Source organism: Ailuropoda melanoleuca, chromosome 2 (assembly GCF_002007445.2).
Source record: "Ailuropoda melanoleuca isolate Jingjing chromosome 2, ASM200744v2, whole genome shotgun sequence".
In the NCBI taxonomy this organism is placed as follows: domain Eukaryota; kingdom Metazoa; phylum Chordata; class Mammalia; order Carnivora; family Ursidae; genus Ailuropoda; species Ailuropoda melanoleuca.
Window position 1 is genome coordinate 75,768,715 of NC_048219.1, and position 26,905 is coordinate 75,795,619.

At 39.3% G+C, this 26,905-nt stretch overlaps 1 protein-coding gene and 1 pseudogene across 1 annotated transcript in view; one reads left to right on the forward strand and one right to left on the reverse strand.

The window, feature by feature from the left end:
* Positions 1–13,093, reverse strand: part of LOC100469544 (calcium-binding mitochondrial carrier protein SCaMC-1) — a 52,213-nt gene extending 39,120 nt beyond the window's left edge. The window contains exons 1-4 of the mRNA XM_019809937.2: positions 12,899–13,093; positions 8,600–8,726; positions 7,518–7,605; positions 920–1,031 (exon numbers count right to left, since the gene is read on the reverse strand). Of these exons, the coding sequence (XP_019665496.2) occupies positions 920–1,031; positions 7,518–7,605; positions 8,600–8,726; positions 12,899–13,078 (507 nt within the window). The 5' untranslated portion in view covers positions 13,079–13,093. The remainder of the gene's footprint in view (positions 1–919; positions 1,032–7,517; positions 7,606–8,599; positions 8,727–12,898) is intronic.
* A 12,501-nt stretch (positions 13,094–25,594) lies between these two features.
* LOC100469039 lies at positions 25,595–26,011 on the forward strand (annotated as a pseudogene).
* Positions 26,012–26,905: the final 894 nt, after the last annotated feature.

The following is a 26,905-nucleotide window of genomic DNA, read 5'->3' on the forward strand; positions in this document are numbered from 1 at the left end:
TAATAATATCTTTATCACGTTTAGGATAATCTTTACATTTGCCATTTTTAAGTCTATTCCAATTTTCAATTCAAAATTATTTGCCAAAGATTGAATACAAAAAAAGAACAACCCATCAGGTTCTACCAAATGTTGGTATCTGTGGTGAGATACAGGGTAATAAACTACTAGGGAAATAACTATTTAATTGGCAATAACATAAAAGTGTCTCCAGTGTTGAAGACCTAGTGGATCCCCATGTTATGTTCAGTCAGACTCTTTACCTCCAACAAAACAAATATGAAATATAAGCACACATTTGGAAGCAGTTTCCTTTTATATCTTTACCTACAGTAGAATTGCCAACTCCCCCCGCAACACACACACAAAAAAACAAAAAACCCTGGACCTTCCCATGTCGTACCCAGAGCAGATTATAAGCTCTGCTGTACATGAATCATAAGTAGGATTTTTTTTTGAGGGCCTATGAATGTGAAAAAACTAGAACCTTAGCGCTCTTTCAAAGGAATTCCTGTTATGGTTTATTCATTTATCCAACAAATATTTATTGGGAATGTGCTGTGTGACAGCAATCAGCAATTCACAGTCCCTACTTTCAGGCAAGAAAATAAGCAACTATAATACAGAATAATGGTGCTATGTAGGAGTAATTAACTGTTAAGTGCATAATTATTCCCAAAAATGGGTGCCTTTTGCAAGTTGAAACTTTGGTTGAAGTAAATATTCTATGTCACTTCAGATACTTCACATTATACAAATTTGTAAGGAAATAACATTCTATATCATCACTTGTTTAATCAACAAAACCTCACAGCTAACATTCTGGCCCCATAATTTTCTAACAGTTTATGATGCATTACTTTTTATGCCCATGACTCATGGTGCAAAATACACAAATATTAAAGAAGAGATCACTTACAGTAAAATAGTTCCAGTGACGGGCAACTTCCTTAACATCTCTTGCAGGTTTAAATAAAAAATACTTCCTCCATTCGTCCCAGTCCACTGTCATTGACCCATCAGTATCCATGCTGTATATTTTTAAAAGAATATGCTAAAATATGAATTATGATTCATAAACTTCAAACAGCATTATCAAAATGATATCTTATATTCTTAAAGTCAGAATATCTGGGTTATAGTTGAGCTCTGTCCATTGTTACTTTTTTTTTTAAGATTTTATTTATTTAACAGAGATAGAGACAGCCAGCGAGAGAGGGAACACAAGCAGGGGGAGTGGGAGAGGAAGAAGCAGGCTCATAGTGGAGGAGCCTGATGTGGGGCTTGATCCCATAACGCCAGGATCACGCCCTGAGCCGAAGGCAGATGCTTTAACTGCTGTGCCACCCAGGCGCCCCTGTCCATTGTTACTTTTGTGACGTAGAATGCATCCTACATCTTGAAATTTCAGTTTCTATGGGAGTAAGTTCTACAACATAGAGCTTTAGAGTATTTTTTTTTAAGATTTTATTTTTAAGTAAGCTCTACACCCATCATGGGGCTCAAACTCACAACCCTGAGATCAAGAGTTGCACAATCCCCCCAGAAGAGCCAGCTAGGCACCCTTAAAGTATTATATGGGATTATATACGATGGCCTTGTGAAATATAAAGAACTACAAAACTATATGCAGGTATTCCTGCATCCCAACCTTCTCCCATTTCTTCTTAAACATTTTCCCTTCTTTCCATCTGATAAACCTCATCTTGTAATTCTTCAGAATGATGACTGAAAATTACCTTCTTGGTAATTCAGCTCTTAAAAGACAATTTCCACTTTCTATGGACATGAAATTCAGATATAAAAATATCATAAGAAACCCAAATACCCATGGAAGTATAACTTCCATTAATATGGAATAATATAATTAAGCCAATTTTAAGAATTTTAAAGAATTCCCATTAGAGAATTTCTCAAATCCCTGAAGGAAATTAAGAATTTGAAGAAAGATAGTGAAATATATTGCCGAGTATGAACTTCCCAAAAGTTCAACTTCTTGTCTCAGTCAGCTCCCTTTCTCAGCTTCCTCTGTTGCTAACCTTCAAATATCTCCTCAAGCCACCAAATCAATTCCAGACATTAAATCTCAGGCCATTGTCACCCTGCTTCTCCCCAAAACGTGAGTGTACAAGCATTCTCATTAAAAAAAAAAAAATCTGTTGACCTTGTTTTCCCCAATATCACTTTTATCTCTCTTTGCCTTTGCAGTAACACTTTTTTAAATTTAAATTCAATTAGCCAACATTAATACATCATTAGTTTTTAATGTATCGTTCAATGATTCATTAGTCACATATAACACCCAGTGCTCATCACATTGTAGTAATACTTCTTAAAGAGTTGTCTATCTTCTCTCCCTCCAATTTCTCCTCGTCATTCTCTCTTGAACCCACTCACATCAGGCTTTCACCACCATTACTTCACCAATGGCCTCCACAGTGCAAAATCAGTGGTCTGGTTTCTGTCCTCATCTTATTTAGTTTATCAGCAGTATTTGAAAAAGACAGCTGCCTCCTCCTTACAACATTTTCTCTGTTTGGCTTCCAGAATAGAGTATTCTCCTGGTTCTTGTCCCTTTTCTCTAGCTGCTCCTTCTTACTCTTCTTTACTGGTTTCCCCCTCAATCCCCTGCCTCTTAACTTTAAAGAATACCAGGACACAGAGTATATACTCTCTCCCTGGTCATCTCTTCCAGTCTCATGGCTTTAAATATCATCTATAACCCCACAACTCCTAAATCTCTGCCAGAGTATTCCTCTGAACTCTAGACTCCTGTTTCAGGCTGCCTACGTGGCATTGCTACTTGTATGTCTGATCAGCATCTAAAAGAGAACAAGAACAAACCTAGACTCTGATAACCACCCCATCCCAAACTTCCTTTTCTCAGTCTTATCCGTCTCAATGCATAGCCACTCCATTATTTAGATGCTCAAGTCAAAACTCTTGGCATTAACCTTGACTGTTTTCTTTCCTTTTTACCCCACATGTGATCCAGAAGTAAATCATATCAACATTTCAAAACATATCCAGAATCCATCCTCCTCTGTCCTGGTACAAGCCACCCTCAAATTTTGTTTGTATTATTGCAAAACTGTCCTGATTGGTCTACCTGCTTTCTCTCTTGCTGCCTACAAACTATTTCCAACACTTGAGACAGAATGAGACTGCAAAACCTAAGTTAAATCATGGCACATGTAGTTTTAAAACAATCCAATGACTTACAGAGTAAAAGCCAAAGTCCTTATAATTTCCCTCTCAAGATCTGATGTGCTCTGACTCCTGTTAACATCTCCTACCATCCTCTTCCTCATTCAGTCTATTCTAAACACACTAGCCCCCTCTCAGTGCCTCAACCGTATAAATGCACTGCTCAACTTAGGCCTTTGCTCTTGCTGTTTCCTTTACCTGGAAGGCTTTTCCCCCAAAAGATTATCATGGCTCCTTCTCTCACCTTCTTCAGACCTCTACTCAAACGTCACCTTCAAGATCTTCCCTACCCACCATGTCTAAAACTGCAGCCCCCTGTACCACTCACACACACAGACTGTTTCCCTCCCCTGCTCTACTGGTGATTATTGCTAATTGTCATTAACATAGATTGTTTATCTAGTTTACTGTTTTCTTCCCTTGTTTATTCTGAGTTACATAAGAGCAGGGATTTTTGCCTGTTTCCTTCACTACTACATCCTTAGCATCTAGATGAATGTCAAGCACTCAATAAATATTGGTTGAGTAAATGAATAAATTTCTCCCTACCCACTTTCATCCTTACCTCCTGTGCTCTAGACCTAGAGGGTGAAATGTTGACTCTTACTGAAGGACTCTCTGTCTCTGTCTCCATCTCTCTCTCTCTTTCTTTCTCAAGCCATTGGTCCCATTCCCTCCCAATCACTTATCTCCTCTCTCTACAGCATATCCAACAATATTTCTCCTCAAATCTCTCCTATCCTTAAAAAAATAATAATAAAAATAAAAAGACTTGCCTGACTGTCTTCTCCTTCTTATCCAAATATCCCAAATCAGTAAACCACATCACAGTCCCCACATCCTCACCTTCCATTCACTCAATAACAATCTGACTCAACTCTTAAGCTCCCTACTGAAAATGCATTCACTGAGATCTCCAGAAATCTCCCAAATTTCAGATCCAACAGATGATTTTCAATATTTATGTTGCTGGCTCTTTCTATTAAATATGACATGCTCCACTGTTGGCTCTCATGATACCATTGAATGAATCAGAAAACATGTATTGATCTACTCGTATGTGCCAGACACTATGGTAGGCACTGACTACAGAATAATAGATAATATATTCTGGTTCCTGCTTCACGAAGCTTTCAGTCTACTGGTAACAGGGAGTATGGCAAACAAGCTTCTGTAAACCTGCTGTAAAAGCAAACACCAGGAAGATAAAGAAGTTTCAGAGGTTAATGTCACACCTATATTGAGACCTAAGGAGTAAGTAGGAGATATTCAAGTGAAGGAGTTTGAAAGGGTCTTCCAGGCAGAAAGAACAGTTTGTATAAGGTCTGGAGGATAGAAAGACCATGGTTTTTCAAAAGTTGAAAGAATCTCAGTCAGCCTAGAGTACAGAATAGAAGAAAATTTGTAGAGATGATGCAGCTAGAGAAGAAGACAGGAGCCAGATCATGGAAAGGATTCTATGTTCCATCTTAGCTGTTGGTATAGCAACGCTTATGAATATGGACACAAATGGTCTAATGAAGTGAAAACAACTCAAATTCAGCCATACACTTATAAAAGTTACAAAAACCATACTTGTATATAAATCCAACTAAAGATACAAGACCATTTTAGAGAATGTATAAAACTTCATTAAAAGACATAAAGGAGGATTTAAATAAATAAAGATATATATAATGTTCATGGAACAGTAAATTTAACATCATAATTCTCTCCTTAATTAATTTATAAATTCAATGCAATTCCAATTAACATTCCAAAAGGAGTGTCTGTGTGCACACGTGTGTATGTAACTAAATAAGTCAATTCTAAAACTAATGCGGAAGAGCAAAGGACCAAGAAGAGCACAGATACTGTTGAAGATGAGGAAAGTCAAGGCATCAAGATGGATTCTAAAGTGATAGTAAGGGGCACCTGGGTGGCTCAGTTGGTTAAGCATCCAACTCTTGATTTCAGCTCAGGTCATAATCTCAGGGTCTTGAGTTGGAGCCCCACATTGGGCTCCATGCTAAGTGTGGAACCAGCTTAAAATTCTCTGTCCCTCTCCCCCTGCCCCTCCACCTGCCCCGCTCTCTCTCCCCCAAAAACAAAAAAAAAACAAAAAAAACAAAAAAAAAACGCACATTGACCAGAAAAATAAATATATAAAGTGATAGTAATTAAGACATTTGGTAATGATGTATAATAGACACCAATGTAATAGAATAAAGAGACCAGAAACACATCCATACACAGATGGAAATTTGAATATGACAGAGGTAAGCATTTAAAATCTGTGGGAAAAGGCTGGGACCAGTTAATAAAAAATGACAGAATAACCAACTATGAGAAAGAAAGGAAGGAAGAGGAAAGAAAGAAAAGAAAAGAAAAGAAAGAAAGAAAGAAAGAAAGAAAGAAAGAAAGAAAGAAAGAAAAGAAAAAGGAAAGAGAAGGAAAGAAAAAGAAAGAAGAAAGAAAGAGAAAGAAAGAAAGAAGAAAGAAAGAAAGAAAGAAAGAAAGAAAGAAAGAAAGAAAGAAAGAGGGGAGAGAGGAAGGAAGGAAGGAAGGAAAAGAAGAAAATGGATCCTTATTTCACACCATAATATCAATTACAGATGAATTAAAGAACTAAATGTAAGACACATTTTTTTAATGAAATATAGCTTAGTATCTTGGGGTGCTTGGGTGGCTCAATGGGTGAAACATATGACTTTTGGTTTTGGCTGAGGTCATGATCTCATGGGTGGTTAGATAGAGCCCCATATCCCCGGGCTCCGTGCTCAGTAGGGAGTTTACTTGAGATTCTCTCCCTCTGCCCCTCCCCCCACTCACACATGCAGGAATGTGCATACTCTCTCTCTCTAAAGTAGGAAAAAGAAATAGAGATTAATATCTTTACGTCCCAGGCTAAGGAAGAATTTCTCAAGATGTGAAAAGCACATCCATAAAGGAAAAAATGGAGAAATAAGACTACATTAAAATATTAAACTGCAGAATGACCAAAAAAAACACCTAAAAATGATTTTAAAAGTAAGCAACAGGCTAGGAAAAGATATTTGCAATGCATATAATCAACACAGGATTAATATCCAGGGTTTAGAAAGAACACCTGCAAGCCATTAAGAAAAAGACAACCAATCTAGCTGAAAAATAGGCAAAAGACATGACTAGGTAATTCACAGAAGAGAATTATCCAGATGGCCAACAAATATATGAAAAGATACTCAGACTCACTAGTAATGGGGAATAGGGTTAAACTGAATCAAATTAAATTAAAACCACAGGACAATATTTCTGACTCACTAGCTTGAAAAATATTAAAATATTAGAAGCCTACAGTATCAAATATTTGAAAAGAAATACATTTTTAGTAGGAAGCTAAATTGGTACAACCACTTGGAAGGACACTTTGGTATATGCAATTAAAGTTAAATGTCAGCATACCCTATAATCAAGCAACTCTACTGTAAGTAATATACAAGGAGATGTATACAAGAACACTCACTGCAGCATTGTTTTGTATTAGTAACAAAACAAAACAAAATTTTAAACCTAAATGACCATCAGCAGGAGAATTCATAAGTGAATTGAATTATATTTATTAAACAGGACCCCTACTGTGGCTAAAATGATTAACTAGAGTTTCATACACCAGCAGCAACAAATCTCAAAAATAGAAGGCTTAGAAAAAAAGTAATTTTAAAAAATATGTGGTATGCCACCACTCAAGTAAGGTCTTAAAACATGAGAAACAATACCATGTATTTTAAGAGTATGCCTACAAATAGAGAGATAAAAGTCTGAATGAATAGTACATTCAGGATAGTAGTTACTTCTGGCAGCAGGGATGAAAATGAGTATTAGGAATACATTGAAAATGTCAACTATGTGTAATATTTTATTTACTCAAAAAAATTTGAGCCAAATATGGCAAAATGTTAACTATGATAAATCCAGTGAAGCCATGGTTGCTAAATTTTTATCTTTATCTTTCTATACATTTTCCTGTATGAAATAGTTCCTTATCCCAGGAATGAGTTAATATTTGGGTGGTAGATTATGTTGACATTGGGCAAATTACTTAACCTCACTATTCAAAAATTTCCTAATCTGTGAAATGAGGAAAGTAATACTTTGACTATAAAGTCTTGTAAGGATTAAAGTATAATATACATGAAGTACTCAGAAGAATGTTACCAAACAGATGCTTAATAATTATAAGCTATTACTCATGCTTCCCTCAAGTTTCCAATGTTGTCATTATTATAATGAAAAGGGTCTTAAAGTAAATAAAAAAAATTTTAAATGTATACACACATATAAGGGCTGACCTTTCAAGAATCTTCATTGCCTCTTTTTCAGAAATCTGTATACCTATTAAGTCGAGAGCATCAATAATTTCTGAAGTATCAATCACTCCTTTAACGGAACAAAGAAAATAAAGATTAAGTTTTGAAAAGATACAGAGGCAAAGAGTTAAGCAGTATTCACTGCATTTTTGCAGCATGTCGTAAGACATTAATATCCCAATTATCTCTTTTACTTGCCAAGATAAAAAGAAGAGACTGGAGAGCCCATATGATATTTCCTGTATCAATAAATAATACTACCACCCTCCAATGTTGCTCAAACCAGTTATTCTTGCCTCTCTCCTTTCCTTCACCAATTTCAATCACCAAATGTGATCCGTTCTATGTGTAAACATCTCCCAAGTTATTTATTCCCATCACCACTAATCCCATTTCAGTTTAGACACACCAATCCATGCTCCACACAAATCTGATGGTGCTACTCCTCCTACTGAAAAGTCTTCAGTGGCCTCCCACCTTATTTCCTCACGGATCAAGTACAGAAACCTTCACAGGCCGCAAGGACCTCCATGATCCTGCCCAAGCCTGCTCCTTAGCCTCATCTCTGAAACTTCCGCTTGCTCTCAGCCTCAGCCTCACTGGTCTTCCTCCAGTTCCTCAGACATGACCTGCTCTCCTGGTGTGACCAGTCTCCCAGCAAGCCATTTTCCCTGCCTGGAACACTTTCCCACTCCTCCTTAAGCTAACTTTCGCTCATCTTTCCAGATTTGGCTTACCCACCATTGCTACATGGAGCTTCATGTAAAAACCTTATCAAAATGTTATAAATATTTTTTAGATATTCATATTATTCAAAGGGAAAAACATATTGTTTAAAGGGTAAGGGCTTTCTGTTGACAGTTGTTGTTTTTGAAAGAGAGTATGCAAATAAAAATTACATCACTTAAAAATATTACTTAGAAGTAAGAACAGGCAAACAAATGACAGGATTAAATAAATGAATTTTTAATAACTTCACGGAAGCCAAATATCAAATAATAAACCTTTACTAAAATATGGTTAATTCTTGGCTATACATGTTTGCTCACCGTATAATGACATACCATCATTATTTGTGTCCAAACTCTTAAAAGTCAACCTCATTATCCTCTCATTATCTTGAAGGTACTGCATAAATGTGCTAAGCTCCAACAGATTGCATGCGTTAGTATTAACAGATTTTAATAGTATCTATGAGAGAGAAGAAAGAGTATTAGAGAGATGAGATTCAGACAAGGTAGATTACAAATTACAGTGTTTAAACGTGTACATTTATCTTATATAAATTAGATATTCTGCCATAGATTATTGGTACTTTAGTTTTAGAGTAAAATTTCTAACACTAAAAACAGAATCTTTGAGTATTAGAACTTTAAAAAAGTTTAGCAACTGACTAGTCTACTCTTATACTCAACAATCATGCATGTATTCACTCACTCAGTAAATGCTTAAGAAAAAGAAATGAATCAGGTATAACCTCTGCCCTAAAGAAGTTTACAGGCTAACAGGAAACACACCAAAGCCACTATGATAGAAAAGGTTCAAGGTTCAATAGCCAAATTATGGAAGCAACCCGAGTTTCCTTTGATAGATGAATGGATGAAGAAGAAGTGACATATACATGTTACTCAGCCATAAAAAAGAATGAAATCTTGCCCTTTGCAACAACATGGATGGATCCAGACAGTAGAAGGCTAAGTAGAAATAGGTCAGAGAAAGACAAATACCATCTGATTTCACTCACATGTGGATTTTAAGAGACCAACCAACCAAACAAAAAAAGAAACAAATTTAAAAAAAAAAGACAAGTATAGAGAAGAGGGGAAGTGGGGTGGGGGGATGGGTAAAATAGGTGAAGGGGATTAAAAGTACAGTTATCCTGAGGAGCACTGAGTAATGTGTAGAATTGTCAAAGCACTATATTGTACACCTGAAACTAATGCGATGCTGTACATTAAAAAAAAAAAACTAGAGCTCTTGGGAAATATATCTACGTATTTTATAAAATTCTTATAATAATAAATGTTTTATTGAAGAACAGAAATACTAATTACATCATAAACTAAAATATATCTAAAGAAAAAAGAAGTTCAAGGTTCAGTGGGGAATAAAGATGTGAGGGAAATCATCACAGAAGTGGCTCCATCTGAATATTTTAAAAATGAGTAGCGAAAGGTGAACAAAGATACAAGAGTATGAGGGATGTAGCAGAGACCACTGGCTGTCCACCAAATTCCTTCTTGCCTTCTTTGGGCACACCACTAGATTACATTTCTCAGTCTCCCTTGCCGTTAAATATGGTCATGTGAGCAAGGTCTCACCAATGAAGTAAGAGGGAAAGTAACGTGTACCACTTCTAGGCCTAGCTAAAAAAATCCTACATGCTCATTCCACTTTCACTAGCTGAATGCAGGTAACGATGAGAGTCCCTTTAGGATGGTAGAGCAGTAAGAAGGAAGGAATCCAGATCTTTGAGTAACTGTAAGGTGGAGAACTGCACCACCAGCCTTAATACCTACCAAGAAATCATCTTATATACCATGCTAAGGAGCTTGGATTTTCCCACTGACATTGTCAAGCCCCTGAAGAATTTTAAGCAGGGTCATGATATAATCAGATGTACCTTTTAGAAGGGTCATCTGGTGGCAATGTTGAGGAAAAAATGGTAAGAGGAAAGGCAAGAAGACTGGTTATAAGACTGATTACAGTGACTTAGGTGAGAGATGGTGGGGGCCTGGGCTTAGCAGGAGCAATAGGTATGGAGAGGAAGGGAACTGGTTATGAGATATACTGAGGAATTACGTAGGACCATGCGATGAGCTGTATGTTTTTTGGGGTAAAGGAAAGGAGGAATATAGAATGACTTGGTGGTCGAACACTTAGCTAAGACTATGATCAGAGGGGAAAGTGCAGAGACTCAGAAGCTGGGGCTAGCTATCCATTTGTGAGTCACCCACACTAGGATGAGAGTTGGAAGCTTGAAAAGTAATCTTGAAGCCCACCTGCGTTCGAGGGGTGAGCCAAAAGAGAGTCCATAAAGGGATCTGAAAAGCAACAGCCTGAGACCTGAGACAGAGTGCCAAAAGAGAAAATACAAGAGCCATCATCAGTGTTCCATGCCGCAGAAAGAGCCCAAGAGCCAAAGTGCACAATGCAGAAGTCCTCAGTGACCTTTCACAGAGGGAAAGAATGGTGACCGAAACCTCACCACAGAGAATAGAAGGCAGGGAGCGAAGACATAGCTTTGTCAAAGACCAGACTACATACAGAGGGAAATGATAAGAAAATTGCTAGATGGGGAGCCAGGGCCATGGGAAGATCATTGTTATTAGAGGGGAAGAGCTTGAAAACACAGGAGGAAGAAAGGGAATAACAGAAGTTGTACTTTTCCTGTTTTAAAGGAGATGGAGAGGACACGAAGTTGACAATGTAACTGGAAAAACCAATTTTGAAAAGAAGAAACACCTCATTCCTTGAGACGAGTGGAAAGAAACTGAGCATAGATGTAAATAAAGATGAGATTATAGTCTCTGTATCAAATTTGTTGAGGCTTTAAGTTCAGTTAACAATTTTAGGCATTTTTCATTTATTTGCTCATTAATCATAACAACCCTATGAGCTAGGCACTATTATTATCCCAATTTACAGCTGAGGAAATTTTACAAGAGGGCCAGAAATGTGAAGGAATTCAGTGCAGTTCACCTGTACTCACTCACTGAAGTAAGGGCACGTGCAGCTCCCGGAAGAGGCGAGCAAGGAATGGGAGGGGTTGTGGCTGGGGTAAGTCAGAGTTTTTCAGCCCCGACGCTATTGATATTTAGGACCAGATCATCTTTTGTTTCCTGTACACTGTAGCAACATCCCTGGCCTTCATTCACTAGATGCTAGTATCACACACACACACACACACACACACACACACACACACACACATCCCCAGCTGTCATGGCCATCAAAAATGTCAAAATTGCCAAATGTCCCGGAGGGGCACAATCACTCCTAGTTGAGAACCACTGGGATAAATGGAATGAAGAGAGTGGCCTCTGGACAGTCTGATGAAACAGAAGACGTAGATCTTTATTAGAGGGAAATGGAATATTAAGATTATGGGGCTATATTCAGAAGGAAGGCATAAAGTCATCAGTTTGTTTTCTGTATAATGCAAAGTGAACTCAGCAGAAAGCCTTGGACACAAAGAATCCAGTGAAATCAATATACAGTGTGTATGATTAAGACTGGCATCTGTGGTTGGGTAGGCCTCAGGGAACAGATCATCAATTTCTATAACAATATGTGACACAGCATTATCCAGGATATGTAGTTATCCCCCCATTTCTCTGCCATGCATTTTATAAATCCCAAGAATTATGGACTTAACAGTAAATGCTACTGTCCTGATTGTCTGGACTCCATGTTGTATGACCTCACATCCATTATTTAAGTCAAGCCTGCTAGATGGAAACTTATTAAATATTGTTATTTTCTTTTACTGAATTTAATTAAGTCACCTCATTAAGAAAAAGATTTCCAGAAAACCTGGTGACCCCTTCCCCTTTTCAAACACTCCCATGCTGCTGCTGGGCCTCAGAGTCTCTTAGAGAAGCTTAAATTAAAACACTTTTTTTTTTTTACTCTAGGTGGTCAGCTGGTTAAATGTACTGTGGAAGTGGGGCTTCTCTGAGAACGCAGCAGTCAGTATTAAGCTAAATGATAATTCTATGCTATAGTAAATGGCATATTGTTGCAGTATAGTATAAATACTTCAATAGTTTTAGGACAACTGAATACACGTGGTTGTAATTAACATGTTAGGATCAGAACATCTCCAGTGCACACACAGGAGTGTCCCCAAAGGGCATGATGCAGCCCTGAGGCAGGAGCATTCTGGAGCAAACAGCTGTGCAGGCTGCATTGCCCAAGCTATGGGATGCCCTTGCAGAATGAGCCATCCCAGGCCATCAAGGCAGACCCTTGGAGTTCCCAAAAGCTAACAGAATTTGAACACAGGCCATAGGCATTTAGCTCACTGGGGACGTTTGGTTAACGTTGCAATGGTGCAAGCAGTCCTTTTAAGAGTTTCAATGGCTTTGAAACCACTTAGGCAAGATGGTAAAGTCTTCAACACGTTTTCCGTGCCAGGTCACTATTAGGACAGAAACTTACGAAAAGTGTTCCAACAGCGGGGCAGTTTTAAGTGAAGCAGCTCACAGGGAAAGAATTTCCAAGCCTGGAGAGGAGGTCAGGAAGGGCTGAGGGGTTCTTCTCGGTCCCCACCCCCATCCCAGCCCCACCCCCACCTCCTAATGGTTCCGTGGTCCTGCAACCTCCCATATTCTGTGCGGCCCAAACGCACCGTGGCCCACCTCCTCGTCCTGGCCCATGGGGATACCCATAGCTTCCAGTTCTTTCTGCAGTTCTGTGATGTCCACCATGCCATTCCCATGGTGGTCCAGCTTCTGGAAGAGCTCTTCAAAAAGGCGGTCGGATTCCTCTTCCTGGCCAGCCACCGCGGGCAACAGGAAGCCCCATATTCGGCGCAGCATGGTCACAGAGCTCTAAGGCTCCCCTGAATAGCGGGAAAGCCCCACCGTCAGACGGAGCTGCCAACTCAGGGGACCGAGAGTTGGGGAGCCTCCGAGGAAGCAGTGGAGGCGGCAGCTGCCCGGCTGCCCCCAGCGCAGCAACTGACCCTGGAACGCATGCGCTCCCAAGCCCCTAGGTTCCGAGCCAGCCGGCCGGTCTGATCACGCCTGTTGGGCAAAAGGCCTGGTTCTGGATTTGCTTCTGCCAGTCTTGGCGTGGGGGGGGGGGGCAAAGCTGCTTGGGACCACCGTTTTTGTTGTTGTTTTTCAGATTAATGTTCGTCCAGGGATTCTCAGACAGCACAAACTGACAGGGTAGCCCTATCGTTACGAGTTATTAAGGGAGGATTTTGTTTTGTTTTGTTTTCTTTTTCAGTTTCACGCTCAGAGCCAAAGTTAACTAGATCAGCCTCCATGGGGCAATCCTGGGCCAATTCTCTCTCTTCTTATTACACCAAGTCTTCGTCCTCATTCCCATAGGGTTGTTGAAATCCAAACCCCTCAGTAACCAAGGGAGAAAATAGGAAGACTTCTTTTTACATTTTTAAAAGGGGAAAGTAAGCTTTCTAATATTTAACATGAATTGACACCTGCATTATATATAATACTTAAATAAAGTGCAAACAAATTGTGGGTGGATGAACAAAGAAATTTGGAGCCCATTGTTCTTGTGTAATGGGATTGATCACCTGGTCAGTAGGCTAGATGAAAGACTTGGTAAGAAATTCAGGAGTCGGTAATCAGCAGCCACCAAGGATTGCCATCAGAAACACTGCTCAAGTCAAGAGAACAGACCAGCCACAGCAGTGGAGCAATGGAGACCAGCACTGAACACATAGACAAAGGACCAACTGATGCCAGCTAGCATGCTCCAAGGATCTAAACGGGCAGTTTGGCCCTTAGCCCCAGTGCCACAGAAGTCACAAGTAAACCACATTAGGACCTCAGACACCCAGATTCTCTCCTAGGGAGAAAATTAGTGAGCAAACACATTCTATCCAAAAGAAAATAAATACTATCTAAAGAGGCTAATCAGTTACCAGACAGTCCAAGCATTAAAACAAATTAGATATTTGATTAACTTTTTTTTTTTTTAATGCACTAGGTGGGACTCATGAGAAAGATCAGAAAAACCAGATTAGGCAAATAAAATACGTTTTATGCACATATCTGATTTTTAGTATGAGCAGAAATTTAGGAGTCTTTGTCCCATTAGTATCATTCTGGACCCATGGGGCTTTTTGTGTGTCTTTTTTTTTCAAGATTTTATTTATTTGACAGAGACAGCAAGAGAGGGAACGCAAGCAAGGGGAGTGTGAGAGGGAGAAGCAGGCTTCCCGCAAAGCAGGGAGCCCTATGCAGGGCTCAATCCCAGGACCCTGGGATCACGACCTGAGCCAAAGGCAGACACATAACAGCTGAGCTACCCAGGCGCCCCTGGACCCATGTTTTTAAATAACCTCCGTGTGAACTTATACTGCTGATTGTTTCTTTATGATCTGTACTGATGTTGGGACAAGACAAGGTGAAAGTCAAAACCTTAAGATGGCAGAGGGGTGCCCGGCTGGCTCAGTGAGTTGAGCATCTGACTCTTGATTTCAGCTCGGGTTATGATCTCAGGGTTATGAGATCAAGACCTGTGTTGGGTTCCCCACTCAGTGGAGAGTCCACTTGATATTCTTACTCTCCCTCTTCCTCTGTCCCTCCCCCTGCTCAAATGCTCCCTTTCTCTCTCTCTTTTTCTCTCTCTAAAATTAAAAAAAAAAAAAAAAAAACTAAGGATGGCAGAACAGAAGGATGGAAAGTGTCCGAGCTCTCGATCGCATTGCTGAGCCAGTGAAACAATTCTGGAACCAGTTTCCACTGCACCTATTTGGACAGGAAACTAATCAAACCTCTGTTGTTGTTTTTTAAAGATTTTTATTTATTTATTCGACAGAGATAGAGACAGCCAGCAAGAGAGGGAACACAAGCAGGGGGAGTGGGAGAGGAAGAAGCAGGCTCATAGGAGGAGCCTGATGTGGGGCTCGATCCCATAACGCCGGGATCACGCCCTGAGCCAAAGGCAGGCGCTTAACCGCTATGCCACCCAGGCGCCCCCAAACCTCTGTTTTTTAAGCCACTTTCTGCGGGCTATTCTGTCACAGCTAAAAGCATACTCATAGAAAATCATAACTCACAGAATAATTACAAACTGAGTTGAGTGTAATGAAGGAGAATTGCACTCAACTCAGTTTGTAATTATTCTATGAGACCATAACAGGGACCATAGTATATATTGGAGAATGAAGGGAGGCCTCCTGAAGTTTAGGTGATATTTAAGCCAAGTCCTAAAGGTAAGTAGGGGTTCACCCGTTAAGAGTGAGGAAAATAGCATTCCCTGTATTTTTAACATTCCTGAGAAGAAAAGAACTTAGAAAGTTCAGAGAACTAAAAGAAGGCCACCGCCACTGGAAAATAATATACAACAGAAAGAATGGCACAAGCTAAGATTAAAAACACAGTCCACATTAAAAATCCTGGCTTTTATCTCAAGAACAATATAGAGTTATATCAGCCAGGATAAGCCAGATTATGCTGGGATAACAAACAACTCCAGAATCTCAGTGACCTTCAGGGTGAATACTTCATTTGTACCTATACCCATCATAGGTCAGCAGTACGTTCTTCTCCTGGGATGTCACTGCCCTTACTCTGGGACTGTGGTAGCCACTACCTGAAACATCATTGGTAGCCGTGGCAAAGAGAAAAAAGAGCATGGAAAAGCAGGCTGTGAATCTTAAAGCTTCTGCCTGTAGGCAATATATTCAATTTCTCTGTTTATTTTATTGGCCAAAACAAGTGACATGCTCTCCTGACTTCAAGTTCTCCCGCAGGGAAGAATGCTGAATATTGGTGAGAAATATTACAGCCTACACCAGGAACCATTTATGCATTTTTGGCAGCTGAATAACATGGTTTAATTTAACCGTGTGTAAAGATCCTGCTAGTTACTGCGAGGAGGATGGGGAAAACATCAGGAACCAGTGCAGTGAGGTCAGTTAGGAGTGATCAGCTTGAGGGGCGCCTGGATGGCTCTGCTGGTTAAGCATCTGCCTTTGGCACAGGCCGTGATTGATCTCAGCGTCCTGGGATGGAGTACTACGTTGGGCTCCCTTCTAGTGGGGAGCCTGCTTCTCTCTCTCCCTCTGCTGCACACTCTCTTTCTTGTTCTCAAATAAATAAAATGTTTTTTTTAAAAAAGGAGTGGTCAGCGTGAACTAGAGTTGTGGCAGTAGAGGGAAAGAGAAGCAGACAGATCATGATATATTTTAGAGGTAGAATTGAAGGATTATGAAGGATTGCAGGATATGAGGGAGAAAATGATACCTGCGATAGACTGAATTTTTATGTCCCTCCAAAATTAATATTGAAATCTTAGCCTCCAATATGATGGTATTAGGAGGTGGGAATTTAGGGAGGTGTTTAAGTCATGAAGGGAATGCCTCCTGAATGGGATTAAGCTCCCTGATAAAAGACACCCAAGAGTTCTTTTGGCCCTTCCACCATGTGAGGACACAGCAAGAAGGTGTCTACAAACCAGGAAACAGGCCCTCACCAGACACCGAATCTACCGGTGCCTTGATCTTGGACTTCCAGCCTTCAGAACTGAAATAAATTTCTGTGGTTTATAAGCCACTCAGTCTATGGTATTCTGTTATAGCAGCATGAAGGAACTAAGACAGTATCAAAACAACTTTTAGGTTTCTGGCATGAAGCACCATGTAGATGGCGTTGTCAGTCCCTGAGGTGGAGGAGATTAGGATTAAGAACAAGAGTTCAAATTTAGACTTGTTAAGGTGCTGGTGAGTCTTGCAGGTGGCAAAATTGCATGCACAGCTCAGGAAAGAGGTCCAAGCTGGAAATATAAATTTGTAAGTCATTGGCATACAGATAGCTTTTAACCTTGTAGGAGAGAAGAATATCACTTAGAAAGTATAGAGTAGGAAGAGGGCCCTACACCAAGCTCTGGAAAACTCTAAAATGTACATTTCGAATACAGGCAACAGAGCCAGCATGGCATAGTGGTAAGGAGCTTGGGCTCAAATTCAAACTGCCTGCAACTGAAGAAGCTTGGGCACATGACATAATTTCTCTGAATCTCAGTTTCCTCATCAGTACCAGTTCTGTCTCAGCATTCTGTTGTGAGGATTAAGTAAACAAAACAAAACAAACAAACAAAACCTACTATGAGCCCTGGCACATAGGAAGCACTTCATAAGTGGAAGTTACCGTTAATGTTATTTTTACTAAAGGATGACTGAGAAAGAGCCTTCACAGAAGTAGAAGAGAACAGGAAAGTGTACTATTAAAGAAAACATGAGAAGAGGCTGTTTTTAGAAAAAAAAAGTCAAATGCTGCTCAAAGTGTCAAACGCTGAGTTAAATTAAAAGCTAGGACTGTAAAGTGTCTTTTGGATTTGGCAAGAAATACATCAGCATTTTCGGTGTATTGGTGGAACAGAAATCAGACTGGGGAGAGTTAAAGACCGATCCTACCTCATACTATGCATAAAAATAAATTCCAGGTAAAATAGAGACCCAAAAGTAAAATGTGGAGTCTGAAAATGTAGAAGAATATGTTTGTGGTCTCAGCATAGAGGAGTTCCAAAATAAGACATTAAAAAAGCATAAACCATGAATACAAATTTGATAAAACTGAAAATATCTGTGCATCAAGATACATCATTTAAAAGGTGAAAAAGAGTCACAGATAGAAAATCCAACATTATGACCTCCATAGAATAGTATTCAGACTATATAAGGAATCCTAAAGGAACCCTACTTTCAAATCCTAAATCAGTAAGAAAAGGACAGTTGACCGAAGAAACAGGCAAGTAATATGAACAGGGATGTCATCAGGACCTACAACCTATTAATGTTTCTGTATTGTCACTGTCCTCATTTCATTGTGCCTTTATTTGTCTCTTTCCTTCCACTTACATTTCATAATCCATTATCTTAATCACTACTTTCCATATCCCTTTACACATTTGCTCCCTCTTTCTTTGCTTTGCTCATTTTGCAAAACCATAACCTTGAACAAATCCAACTCTCCATATTCTCTGCAACTTCACCTCTCCCTCTCCCTCATATCCTTCATCCAATACTTCATAAAGTTCTTTCGGTTTTATCTCTAAAATACATCATGATCTGTCTGCTTCACTTCCCCTCCATTGCCACCACTCTAGCTCAAGCTGACCACTCCAAGAATTTCCTAATTATCTTACTGCACAGGCTGACAACATCTGTAGATGCCCTTCCTCCAATGCAACGGAAACATGGATGAAAAGTCTGTTGAGAGTTTGTAAGTATGATAGTGGAAAGATGAAGGGGACCTGTGCATTGGCTTCCATTCCTCCAGTGAAAAATGAAGAACTGGTAAAAATGAGGATGTTAAATGTGAGGGAGATAAAATCAGAAAAAAAAGGATGTCAGGGCCAGAAATTAGAAGAAATGGGAGAAAGTATAGCATAGTTATTGTGGAGAGTGGGAAGGCTATGCTATAAGAGAAACTGAGTAAGATTTTGGGGATCCATGAGTGCCCATTTGTGGTCATGAATTTATAGGACATCTATTGGTGAATATTACCATGTATCATGTAGCCCAGAATTGGGCACACCAATCTCATATAGTTGCAATGGACCAAGCCCATCATATCAGCACCCTTGGTCAGAACTACCAATACACCGACTCTCACTGTGCTATGACATGGACTTAATTCTAGTCTACTCTCCGAAAGGCTTTTCACCTATTTATTCCACTCAGCATATACAGCTTATGCGTAATGGAGAACTAAGACACAAAGAACCAGCGTCCTGATGACTACAGAGCCATCATATCAGCCTCTGGACTACATTTTTATGAAACAGAAATAAACACAGACCATAAGCCACCATTATTTCTGGTCTCCTGCCAAAATGTTTTTGATCTTCCAAAAAGAAATCCACTTTGGCCAGGGAAAAAAGCTAAATGTAATTTGGCCTACTGATCAGTAGAGGGTGATAGAACATTAGAATGACAGCTTAAGAACGCCTTTATGAACCACGTTGTAAGCATTTTTCTATAATTCACTCAATTAATATTTTCCCCCGACTCATTGATATATATAATTATGAATACGCAAAGTATATAAATCTATTCTGAATAAATGAATGGTTCATCACCTGGAAACATTTGGTGAGAAAAATAACAATTTTCAGTATTCCTCTTTTATTTATTATTCTTTTTTACCTTTTTTTCTCTATGTCCTACAATATCATCAAAGTTCATCAATTAAGGAAAATGTCACATCATTTTTTTCCTATCAGTGTTGCAAATATAGTTTGTTTTATCAATATCTTTCCAAGAGAGATCAAGTTAACGAGACTCGATGTAATGGTTGCACCAAGACACCTGTGGCTATTAACAAAAGGTAAATAATAAAATCTTTATGTTATCTATGGGTAGCATCATTCTGAAGCATAAAATTTGATCTCCTTCATTTATGTCAGTTTCTTTGGCTATGACTCATATTATGTAATATTAATGAGATCAAAACTTTTCAAAATGCAATTATAGTAAAGCATTTTATATAATACCATAGTGTGTTTTTGAAAGAAAGAAAGAGGCTTTTCTTCATCAGAATGTGTTTTGTCTAAAATTATTGTAGAAGTGCTGCTGTTATTCAGATTATTATAGGTTTAATTAATTCTCCTTTATGAAGGATATCAATTGGCAGTTATTTATGGAGCACCTACCAGATGCTCAATTTATGTTTTAAATAATTAACAAATTATTAAAAAGTGAGTTGCTTAACACAACAGAAATTAACTCTCTCACAATTCAGGTCAAAAGTCTGAAATCAAGACGTAAACAAGGTCACTTTCTTCTGGAGGTCTCTAGGGGTATCTTCTCCTTGTCTCTTTCCCAGTTTCTAGTGGTTGCCAGCAATCCTTAACTTCTAGCTGCATCATTTCAATCTCTGCTTCCATTATCACATGGCCTTCCATGTGTCTCTCTATGTCTTTACATGATCTTCTTAAAAGGACACCCGTCATTGGATTAAAGGCCAACTAGTATGGGCCCTAGTATGACCTCATCTTAACCAATTACATCTGTAAAGACCCTACTTTCAAATAAGATCACATTCTAAGGTTCTGGGTAGCCATGAATTTTGAAGGGAACACTACCCAGTACAAGTAGTAATGCTATTTTGTGTATCTTGAAAGAAATCTTAAAAGAGAAAAAATAAAATGGTTCTCCTTTATGGAAATAATATAGACACCGAATATATTATATTCAGAATAGACAGATACCAAAATACACTCAACTGAGTCTTTTTATTCTACTTTATTTTCACATTCATGTGTATATACCTTACCTTGTTCTATAATGGTTTTGAGGTATCTTACAATAAAAACACTTAGTAATGTGCACAATATAAAATGCATGTGGCTCACTATCAATAAACAGTGTATACTTTTTGTTGAGACCCAGAAGAATTAGAGACTTCACAATAAATGAAGATAAAACCCTCTCTATAAATGCAATCCCCAAAATTCCATCACATAAAATTCATAGTTGCATTATTGCAATGTTAAAGAAAGGAACCCTTTTCAATCTTCCAGTTACTATGTGTTTTAATTTACTTGCTTTCATTTATGAGATGCGTAAGAAATAGACCAGTTATTATTGAGAAAGCCCCCAAATAATCATAAAGTCATTTTCTGAAACTTTACCCTGCAGAGGATAATACCTTTAATGGGTCCTTACTTGAGAATTGCAGCCAGGTGGAGGATGGGAGCCAATTGCCAATTAAGTTCTGAATTCGTATTATGTCGAAGACATTATCACAATTCTTAGAGTAGAAAGTCAAGACCAAAGAATGCTAAACTATACATGATAAGGGGAAACATTGTCAGTAGCACAATTCTTATCATCAGACAGGAGAGAACACATCATCAGCTCCTTGGGAGAACCAAAATTTTATGTAGCAAATGAGTTGTTTAAAAAATGTCTCATTGAGCCATGAAAGAAGGTAATGTCCTTCAAAAATTCCTAAAGTAATTGCAATAACAGGAAAGTAAGCTTCTTGTCAACAGTTTTGCTAAAGTGGCGACCATAATGCTAAAACACAACTCAGCCAAGGCAGTTTTTGGAATGGCTAAGATAATACAACCCCAATAATTGTGTCAGCTTATTCCAAGGACAGAACTTAAAGTAACTGGAAGAGTAACTGAAACAAATATCCTTCAAACACACCTCCCCAAATATTACTCCTCCACCTGGTCTTTTGGGAGGTGTGGGGTAGAAGACTCTGCCAGCTTGCCCTCACTGATGAGAACCCAGAAAGCTAATATTCTGAGCTGCTAGATTCAGACATTCTTTAAAACCAAGTAGGCAGAGGACTTCTGGGAAAAATGGCAGAGTAGGAGGATCCTAAACCCACCTATTCCCACAGATACAACTAGATAACACCACATCCCTGTAAATAACCCAGAAAATGGCCCAAACACTGACAGAAAAGACTTTCCACAGCTAAATATAGATAAGAAGGTGCATTGAAGAGGGTAGGAAGGGCAGAGACATGGTCTGGAGTCAAACAGACATGTGGAACTGACCAGGAAAGGGAAGAACATGGCAGATGCAGAAAGGACAGAGGACCAGACCCCACAAAAGGCACCCCAGACACAGGGAAGAGAAATCCCCATAACATTTGGCTCTGAAAACCGGAGAGGCCTAAAAATCAGTGGGGCTTAACACCTAGAAATTTAAAAACCAGCAGTCTTGGCTCTGGGAGAGCCAAGAGGGTGGAGTCCCCATCTATAAAAACACAGCATAATAAACAGCCCTGCTGAGATACAGTACAGAAGCAGCGGTTTGAAAATTGTGTGAAATATACTAGAAGAAGATTTATTTATTAATCTCAGAGAATGTGCTGCAGGGGCAGGGATCTTTGGGAGACTTCTCCAAGAATAAGAACTGACGGACACCATTTCCCTCCTCTGCCCCACAGCCTAGGTACACGGACACTTGTGGGAACCAGTGCAACACCAACACTCTCCACCTTGTTTGCTAACAATGAGCCCTGCCCCCAAGAGCCTTAGCAATGCACCCCCTCTGATCAGGCCGGGCAGGAGTTTTCCCAGGCAGCTGCAGGTCCCTTTCTGCAGCAGACTACCACAGACCTTGTTAGCACCATGTACCCTGCCCCCACTTTCCCCTGCAGACCTGCCCTTCCAATATTTTCTTGGCCTGAGCCCATCTGAAGTGGTGCCATATGCCTGGCAGTGTGAAAGCCATCCTGACAGGGGCCAGCACCACTCCAAAAATGACTCTTATCCCAGGGAAAGGGGAACATAACCACACACTCCAGTTTGACTATGGACCCAGCAGCGGGCTGGGGGCAGACATCTGGTCTGAATGTGGGCCCTGCCCACCAACACAAGCTTTTCAGGAGACAACACAGGTAAAGCACCCAGGAATTTGGTGCTACTGCATCTCTGGCAAATACCGGGTATGACTCAACACAAGACCAAGGTGGCATCAGACTGGCCGACTGACAACACAAGGACCAAATCTTGCCCACAACAAGCAAAGTGAGCTATTGCAGATGACTGGACTGAAGGAAAAAGTGGCTCAGCCACAACACCAAGTCACACACAATACACATGGGTGATAGCCCTGAATCACCAGGTTCTGGTGAACAGGGGGCATTGCCCTGCAGGGCACTATAGTTCCTCTTCTTCTTAAGACCACCCCTTCAAGAGCTGGAGATGTAGCTGATGTTCCTACCACACAGATACAGAGAGTTAGGCAAAATGAGGAGACAGAGAACTATGTCCCAAATGAATTAACAGGACAAAATCACACCAAGAGGCCTAAATGAAATGGAGATAAATAATATGCCTGATAGAGAATTAAAGTAATGTTCACAAAGGTACTCACTGGGCTTGAGAAAAGAGTGTTGGATATCAGTTAGACCATTAAAGAGAGGTAGAAAACATATTTAAAAAAATCAGAAATGAAGAACTCAATTAAAACTACACTAAATGGAAAAATAGTAGACTAGAGGAAGCAGAAGAACAGATCAACAACCTGAAGGGCAGAGTAATAGAAAGCAATTAAGCTAAACAGGAGAAAGAAAAATAATAATAAATGAAAATAGACTGAGAAAATTCAGTAACACCGTACAGCATAATAACATTCGCATTATAGGGATCCCAGAAGGAGAAGAGAGAGAAAAGGGGGGAGAAAAATTTCTTGAAGAAATAATTGCTGAAAACATACTGAATCTGGGGAAAGAAACAGAAATCCAGACCTAGGAAGTAAGAGCCCTGAACAAAATCATCCAAGAAGGCCACAACAAAACACATGGTAATTAAAATAGCAAAAAGTGATAAAGTGATAAAGGGAGAACTTTAAAAAGAGGAAGAGACCATGGGGCGCCAGGGTGGCTCAGTTGTTGAGTGTCTGCCTTCGGCTCAGGGCGTGATCCTGGCGCTCTGGGATCGAGCCCCACATCGGGCTTCTCGGCTGGGAGCCTGCTTCTTCCTCTCCCGCTCCCCCTGCTTGTGTTCCCTCTCTCACTGGCTGTCTCTCTCTCTGTCAAATAAATAAACAAAATCTTAAATAAAAAAAAAAAGAGGAAGAGACCAGAACAACTAAATACAAGGGAAACCCCATAAGACTATCAGCTGATTTTTCAGCAGAAATTTTGCAGGCCAGAAGAGAATGGCATGATATATTCAAAGTACTGAAAGAAAAAAACTTGCACGAGTGCCTGAGTGGCTCAGGTTGAGCATCTGACTCTTGATTTTGGCTCAAGTCGTGATCTTGGGGTTGTGGGATCAAGCCGTGTGTTGGCCTCTGTGCTCAGTGCAGAGTCTGCTGTCCCTCTCACTCCTCCTCCCCCCACTCATGCTCTCTCTCTCTCTCTCAAATAAATAAATAAATAAATAAATAAATAAAATCTTTAAAAGAAAAAGAGGAAAAGCTGCAGCCAAGAACACTCTCTCCAGCAAAGCTAACATTCAGAATAGAAGGAGAGATAAAGAGTTTCCTAGACAAACAAAAATTAAGGAATTTCACACCACTGAACCAGCCCTACAAAAAAATGTTAAAGGGGACTCTGAGTGGAAAGAAAAGGCCATAAAAAGGAGTAAGATAGATAGGAAGCACAAAAGCAATAAAATTAAGTATAGCTATAAAAAATCAGTCAAGAGATTCACAAAATAAAAGATGTAAAGGACGACACTATATACCTAAAGTATTGGGGTGGGGGTGAGAGGAGTAAACAATGGATTCGAATTTAAGCAATGACCAACTGGATATAGACTGCTATATGCGGAAGATGTTATATACTAACCTAATGTAAACCACAAATCAAAAACCAGTAATAGATATGCAAAAAATAAAGAGAAAAGGATGCAAGTATATCACTAAAGAAAACCAGCAAATAATAAGGGAAGAGAGCATGAGAAGAAAAGAACAGAGAAGAACTACAAAAACAATCATAAAACAAGTGACAAAATGAGAATAAGTTCTCACCTATCAACAATTACTTTGAAAGCAAATGGACTAAATGCTCCAATCAAAAGACATAGGATAATAGAATAGATTTAAAAAGCAAGACTCATCTATATGCTGCTTACAAGAGACAGTTTTTAGACCTAAAGACACATGCAGATTGAAAGTGAAGGGATGGAAAAACATTTTTCATGCAAACAGAAGGGAAAAGAAAGCCAATATCAATACTTACATTAGGCAAAATAGATGCTGAAACAAAGACTATAGCAAGGGACAAAAATGGACATTATATAATAATAAGGGGAACAATCCTACAAGAAGATATCACAATTGTATATATTTATGCTCCCAACATGGGAGCATCCAAATACATAAAGCAGCTAATAACAAACATAAAGGAAGCAATCAATAGTAATATAATAACAGAGGGGACCTTAGTACCCCACTCACATCAACGGATAGATCATCCAAACAGAAAATCAACAAGGAAACAGTGGCTTTGAATGACACATTGGACCAGATGGATCTAACAGATATATTCAGAACATTACATCCTAAAACAGCAGAATACACATCCTTTTCAAGTGTACATGAAACGTTCTCCAAAATAGATTAGGCCCAAAACAAGGTTCAACAAATTCAAAAAAATCAAAGACACACCCTACATCTTTTCCAACCACAACACTATGAAACTAGAAATTAACCACAAGAAAAAATCTGGAAAGAACACAAATACATGGAGGCTAAACAACATGCTACTAAACAATGAATGAGTCAACCAAGAAGTCAAGGAAGAAATTAAAAAATACATGGAGGCAGGGTTTGGTGCCTGCCCTGGAATGTCTTATGCCCAGCTAGCTGAGACGGGGTCTCCACTCCTCCCGGCTCCACTGGTGTCTGAACAGCCTGAGGCTCGCTGTGTTCTGAAATGTCCGAGCAGTGGGACCAGACTGTCAAGTACTACACCCTGCAAGAGATCCAGAGCACAACCACAGCGAGAGCACCTGGTTGATTCTGCACCACAGGGTGTATGATTTGACCAAGTTTTTGGAAGGGCATCCTGGTGGGGAAGAAGTATTAAGGGAACAAGCTGGAGGGGATGCTACTGAAAGTTCTGAGGATGTGAGACACTGTACAGATGCTAGAAAATTGTCCAAAAAGTACATCATTGAGGAACTTCATCCAGATGACAGAAAAAAGATGACCAAGCCTTCAGAAACTCTCATTACTACTGCTGATTCTAATTCCAGCTGGTGGACCAACTGGGTGATCCCAGCCATCTCAGCACTGGTGGTAGCCCTGATGTATCACCTCTACACAGTGGAAGATTAAACACATTCTCAGAAGCCAATGAAAGAAAAGACTGCTTTGGACAAGGGAGAAAGAAGCCAGGGTTAACTGCTCCGACGGACAGAAGCCCTCACTTGAAAAATAATTTTAATATACCTGTTTCCCTTTTCCCCTACTTTAAACCAAACCAAAAAGAGCTCCTCTGTTCTTTCTACTCCTGAACTCTTAGAATGTGCCTTTGGTTCATCAAATTTTTTGATGTTCCATCACCACATAATTTACTTATTGTAGGCATGATCTTTTAAAAATATATCTGGCTTTTAAAATTAAAAAAATACATGGAGGCAAATGAAAATGAATATACATTGGTCCAAAATCTCTGGGATGCAGCAAAAGCTGTCCTAAGGGAATTTTATAAATATTCAGGCCTACTTCAACAAGCAAGAAAAATCACAAATAAACAACCTAACCTTACATCCACAAGAGCTAGAAAAAGAATAACAAACAGAACCCAAAACCAGTAGTAGGAAGGAAATAATAAAGATTAGAGCAGAAATAAACAAAATAGAAACTAAAGAAATAATGGAACAGGTCAATGAAACCAGGAGCTGGTTCTTCAAAAAGATCAACAGAATTGATAAACCTTTAGGCAGACTCAGAAAAAAAAAAATGGAGAGAGAGCTCAAATAAAAATATCAGAAATGAAAGAGGAGAAATAAGAACCAACACCACAGAAACATGAACAATTATATAATTTTAAGAGAATTCTTAAGAGCGAGTATATGACAATAAATTAGACAACCTAGAAGAAATGGATAAATTCCTAGAAACATATAACCTCCCAAAACTGAATCAAGAAGAAATAGAAAATTTGAACAGACCAATTACTAGCAATGAAATTGAGTCAGTAATCAAAAAACTCCCAACAAATAAGTCTGGGACCAGAGAG